The 6,004-nt window shown below is 35.9% G+C and overlaps 1 protein-coding gene across 3 annotated transcripts; it reads right to left on the bottom strand.

Annotated features, from left to right (window-relative positions):
* Positions 1 to 995: 995 nt before the first annotated feature.
* On the bottom strand, positions 996 to 5,325 carry LOC112512436 (E3 ubiquitin-protein ligase SINAT2-like). Of its 3 annotated transcripts, none has more exons than XM_025118395.1 (4): positions 5,118 to 5,325; positions 3,082 to 3,378; positions 1,858 to 2,244; positions 996 to 1,602 (listed from the first exon to the last, which is right to left on the bottom strand). In XM_025118395.1, exons 2-4 carry the CDS (start codon positions 3,280 to 3,282, stop codon positions 1,285 to 1,287), a joined length of 906 nt encoding a protein of 301 aa, XP_024974163.1. In that variant the 5' UTR covers positions 3,283 to 3,378; positions 5,118 to 5,325; the 3' UTR covers positions 996 to 1,284. The 3 variants fall into 3 exon arrangements, with proteins under 3 accessions (XP_024974163.1, XP_024974165.1, XP_024974164.1); XM_025118397.1 differs by having other exon boundaries at positions 5,298 to 5,316; XM_025118396.1 differs by having other exon boundaries at positions 5,270 to 5,309.
* Between the last annotated feature and the right edge of the window lie 679 nt (positions 5,326 to 6,004).

Below are 6,004 nucleotides of genomic sequence, written 5' to 3'. Positions count from 1 at the left end.
ATCCCTAAACTTCTATCATGTTTCTTAATTTTTTTCCTACCTAACCAAAAAAATTTGCATCTTTTATTCCATTAACTTCTGTTTTATATTAATATGATGTCATGTCAAACATGAGATAATAAAGTTTTATTAAGTCATTTTCATCAGGCTTTATATTATTACATACCGAATGCATCTGTAAAGTCAAATAATCGTCTTGTAACCAATTGCAACAAATCAAAGCATAACAACTTATTTGTCATCGTTAAGTCATCTCAACTTAATCATTAAGTTAGAGCGAAAATGGGTTGTAAGGAATAAGTCACGACCCCTCATTTGTCATCGTTAAGTCATCTCAAACAAACTAATAGTAGAAGTGCCCTAAATCTCGTATATTTCACGTATAAAATATTAGACTTGTATCACATACAAACACACGTATAGACAAATGTTGTATGTATTTGTGACTCACCAAACGTAAATATTTCACTGATCGTACCAGAGATAGACCTAGGAATTTTTTATGAGTGGTGACATCATTTAACTATAAGAAAAGATACTACTGATGTTTTTCAAAAAATTATCATGGTTTGCTGGTTAGTTCCTTACTTGTTGTATGCAAAGTCCTGTGTTTGAGTCTTGTATCGCAATTTTTTACTACAAAAATGATTGAAACAGCGCTTGGGATGGGAGAAAAAATGTCCAAACCAACTCTGTCAAGACAAACTTGTGTTATTGTTATAGTTTCAAAATGTATACGATGACACCTTTCACAACCTCAATTTCTTTTACCCTACGACTGACTCAGTCGAACTGAAGAACGAAACAATAGCATGTGCCATCATATCTTATACACCAGATCCGCCTCTGATCATACATAGCGTAGTAATTTTAGTCGCAATAAAAACAATTATTAGCTTTCGGTTTTTATCTGTTTTATTATAAAAATGTTTTTATCGTTTGAGTTTATTAACCATTGGATTGATAGACGAGCATTTGAACTCTCGAAAAAGTTTATAAAATTAAGACTGCATTTGATACATGAGACAAGATATGACGACAATTCAAGGTACCATCATATGAGATCACAAGATTCGTGTTTCGAAACCACCAATGTAACACAAAGACGTAGAATAACTCACATTTCCGCTTTCACAACCCGAAGCAACAGAACAACCCTCCATTGCTTCGCAGACGAATACCCATTCGGGCTTTCTCATAAACCGATCTAGAGACCCTCCAACGTGATCACGGGTTCATCGTTACCAATATACAACTTGAACACGAGTTTCTCGTTTCGACTCACTATTCTTTCCAAATCCGACCGCTAACTCTTAGCTTGAGTTCTTGCCGGTCTCCACCGGAGAAAAAGAGAGCCAAATTCCTGGGAATCACTAGTCCGTCTTGACTATCACGAACTTTCCGGTGACCATCCCGTATGCTCCTCGGAACACCTTGCCATGTGAACTTACGTCCGTACCCTCCCACTTCTAACGAGTAACTGAACTTCTTGGCTTCACTATCCTCACCCATGAACCTTAGGAACGATATGTAGACCGGAGCCATTCCGAGCTGAAATGCCTCAAAGTGCAAACAGAATTGTCGTCCATAGCAATTGAATACCTACACATTTAAATAACCCGAGTTTTATACACATTAAGCAACGGTTCAAATAACAGAAAAAGTCGACCCTGGTGCACCAAGGCTCCTCGGTTGAACCAGGTGGCTCGACCCTGTAACTTACTCGTGACCATCTACAGCTACATATGGGCTGGAGTGCATACACAAATAACGAAGCAAGACACAACTTTTACTGCTTGCTTGCATTGCATTTGGCCATTCGAGATCGTGTTTTACAAGATACTGGTAGCAACTTACAGTTAGCATCCACGTCGCGTTTTCAACTTCATGAGGGTTAGATTTGACATATCGATGGTTGAAAGTGCATCCATCATGCATATCGACATTATGATCATCCTTCAAATGAGCCACAAGATATGGGATATCACCGGTAACCGAGCACTCTGATCCAGCATAGGGACAATTGTAAGGGCGAAATCGGCAATTTTGCTCGTGCTTCAGCTTGCTATAGTAAGGGAAGATATCATGGCAGCCAAGAGTTTGGTGTCGGCATGGAAGTTCCAACGATTCGGCTACTTTCTCCAATGCCAAACACCTTATGTTTCCCATCTCAAGCCGGCACGTTGGGCAACAGTTGTGTACTCTAGTTTTGCAGTTTGAGCACAAAGTGTGGCCATTTGGACACTACAAAATGGGATGAAAAGGAAAATGATCAACAAATTTGGTGCAAATTCAACCAAAATTGCATGTTTTGAACATAAAAAGGAGCAAAATTTCTTGATTCTAACTCCCTTGAGCAAAAGAATTGGTATGAAGTAGAAGTAAGCTTCCTATAACTGTTTTCTTGATTTATAGATTCTATATCTATTATACTTCTAAGTCTTGGCACGTGTACTTACACTTCGGTAAACGCCCAAGATTCAAGGCGCTCGTTTGTGTGGCTAAGATCTCAATAACACCACATGCTCAAGGTCGTGGATCTTGGTGAGGATGATCTCAAACCAAACAAAACCAGCATAGCCCACCCGAAGATAGGGTTCAGGGGCTAGGATGTACGCAGACCTTACCACTATCTCAAGAGATAAAAAGGTTGTTTGAGGATAATCTAAAGATAAACCAAAAAACCAAACCAAACCAAACAAACCCACAATATCCAACCCGAAATAGGGTTTGGGGGTAGGATGTAAGCAGATCTTATCTCTATTGTTTGAGGATAACCTAAAGAATACATCAAACCAAACAAACCTAGCATATACCACCCGAAGATAGGGTCTAGGGGGTAGGATTAGGCAGATCTTACCCCTGAAAGATTGTTCGAGGATAATCTACAGAAGAAACCAAATCAAACCAAACAAATCCAATATATCCCACCCAAAGAAAAGGATATGGGGGTAGGATAGGATGTACGCAAACCTTACCTTTGTCTCAAGAGACAAAAAGGTTGTTTCAGGATATCTCATAACTCATAAGATTTAAGCAAAGTTAACATATGAATCTATGGCCATTAAATGATATACAGACCTGATGAATTGGGGGGTACATTAAGGTTGTGCACACAGGGCATTCAAGAAGCTCATGAACACCATTTGTTGACTGCATTCCATGTTTTCCAGTTGCTGTCCTTATAATGCTCTTATCGTTCTTTGTTCCTGCTGTCTCATACTTCAAAGCTTTAGGGTGCGATTCGATAACATCTTTGCAAACACCGCCCCCTGGAGCCATTGAAATCCCACTAATCTTTGCTGATTCAGTTGTAGTGTCTCAACACATGATCAAAGCTTGAGTTTTGTTGTTGCTCCCAAAAGGCACAGGCATCGTCTGTTAAACACAAATTTGAAAGCGAAATATGAGAACGTCTTATATGTAATACAAATATTTGAAGTTTCTGAACTTTGACCAAATGTATACAATATAATTGCCAAAAGCATAAGCAAAATCAGGCCGGCAAGTCAATGGACCATAGCTTATTCAATTTTATGTCTAATATTTTAAAGATTGAAGATTGAAACATACGGACGAATCAAAGATCCTTTGAAATTACTTTATTACCCCTTTCGTCCCAAGAAAATTGCAACAAGATAGCATGCCATAAAGAGGGAGAAAAACTAATGCTTTATTGAGGTACCCCTAGCTTTCATAGGACTTTTAACTACAGAAGTTGCAACATCTGACTCAACACGTAGCATTAACTAAATGTCTAACGTACCCTTCAATAACGACATACAAAAGAATCTTTTGGACTTAAAGCACTCCCATCGATAACTCTTAATGAAAACAATGGACAACCTGACAAATACATTATCTTAACTTGAAATCTTGAAATAAAACAAATGGTTTAAATTTTCAAGATTAACCCAGAAACGGAAATTGTTGCGATTATCGTGGGATGGAGAAAAAAAGAACTTTTTTCAAAGAATAGGTAGGTGAAACTCTAAACCACTATTCAGTACCATGTAGATTCTCCCACCAACCATCTTCAATAATATCATGAACAAGATCTCTAATCATCAATAAATTATATATCTATCAAGAGTAGTTCTAACTTCTAAGCATATCATAATCGATACAAACACATCTAATCATTGCATAAAGAAGACATGACTAGATATAACTAAATAGATCTTGAATCAACAACCAATTGGTCATCAATTTCAGCCATCACTTCTAAAGATGTTACTTTCAAAGATTAGTTAGCGGCTTCTAATCGCAATAATTAAGACAGCTATGGTGAGAATGAATATAATAAAACAGAAGCAATAAGCAGAAATAAGATTGAGAGCAAGAAGAACAATATTCAAATATGAAAGTCCCAGCACCAATCAACCTAATATTCTGCATTTGGCAAGAAAGTAGGTGAAATTGAAAGAACACCAATTAAATATAAGCAATTCTTGGTGTAAACTGGCCAAAACATTCAATCCATCCATACATGACACCCCTGGAGTAAAAATCAAGATCTGACATCAAACCCCATTCTGAAGTTCCATTAAATTCATCAATTTAATCAAATAACTCCCTGAAAAGGAAGAATAAGATATGGGTTTCCATTTCAAATTCAGATGAGAAAAGGTCAAAAACCCTAAATTACAATTTTGACACCATAAGAAGTTGCAGTTGCTCTCATAAACTTAATCCAATTGCGTATGCAGGTTGCCATTTCTTAGAGAAAGTAAACTTCATTCAAATAAACCCCTAAAGTGGCCAAATAAAATCAACACAAGAAGAACCCAAATCTAAAATGTGGTCAGATTTCCAACAAATTGAAGAATTGGGTCTTTGCTAAAAAACCCTTTTTCATTTGATCAAAACCCTATCTGAGTAATCAAGAATCCAAGGCAAGTGAAGTGGCATGTAAATACCCATTTGAATCACATCCAAACCCAGATCATATATCGGCCAAATACGATAAAATTTTGGGGTTATCATCAATTACATCGACCATCAATGAAAGAATCCAAGAGTAAAAATACAAATAAATAAACAAACCCAGTTCAAATTCGAATAAACTAACTGAAAACAAACCCTTTTTCTGATCAAAAAGCAAACAAGAGAGATACCCGATTACGATTATGGAGCACATTGTTCAAATCTCCAATCAAATGGAAGCAAGATTGAAGTTTTCGATGGAAATAAGAGAAATAAAATTAGCACAGACACAGAGAAATAGAATGGAAGAAAAAACGAAGTGGAATCCGGAAATAACGCATACAGTAGAAATTTCAAGGAGCAAAAGTCACCATTTTCTTTGTGCCCATATCTCAAATCCAAGAAACACGAGTTGTGTTATTTGAAATTTATTATTTTTTCTTGGGTTTTCATCATTTCTTTTTGTAACTTTGGAAATCATCTGTTCATGTAAAACATAAAGAAAAAAACAGATTATTTTTAAAATTTTTAAAAGCTGCAAAATTAATATTTAAATTGATTATAAAAACCAAAAAATATATATATATATATATATTTAACGGAAAAAATCCATAAATTAAAGCAAGAAAAGTGAATTTTTAACTGCTTTACGGAAAAACGTGTATACATGTTCCCGCACCCAAACGTTTGAATCCAAATTTTTAAAAAATTTAGAGGTTTTTTTGACAATTACTGAATGGTTTGGTATAGAATGATTAAGAGATTTTTGTGATATAATACAAAATGAAATATAATTGTTTGATAATTGTATACAATGAAATTAGGGCTCTTAATGATTAAGAAAGATCCATGATACAAAATCATTCAGAGGATTTTAAAACTATTAATAAAATACTTTTAGGGCGCGTTTGGTTTGAGGGATTTGGAGGGATTTGGATTTGAAATCCATTTCAATCCTACGTTTGGTTTGTAGAAATGGTCGGATTTCAAATCCCGGGATTCATTTGAAATCCCACCAACACTGGATTTGAGAATCCTTCACCCTTACACGGGATTTGAAATCCATTCCCGTGGATTT

This window comes from Cynara cardunculus, assembly GCF_001531365.2.
Source record: "Cynara cardunculus var. scolymus isolate 2C chromosome LG 5, CcrdV1, whole genome shotgun sequence".
NCBI lineage: Eukaryota > Viridiplantae > Streptophyta > Magnoliopsida > Asterales > Asteraceae > Cynara > Cynara cardunculus.
The sequence above is the reverse complement of the archived record's forward strand: the minus strand, read 5'-3'. Positions and strand labels throughout refer to the sequence as shown.

Bases quoted from the DNA above. Each gene is read 5' to 3' on its own strand.
- LOC112512436 (XM_025118395.1), bottom strand. From the start codon at position 3,282: ATGGCTCCAGGGGGCGGTGTTTGCAAAGATGTTATCGAATCGCACCCT. The intron at 2,245-3,081 runs GTCTGTATATCA...CCCATTTTGTAG, and splicing joins TGTACCCCCCAATTCATCAG to TGTCCAAATGGCCACACTTT. The intron at 1,603-1,857 runs GTAAGTTGCTAC...TTAAATGTGTAG, and splicing joins ACGCGACGTGGATGCTAACT to GTATTCAATTGCTATGGACG.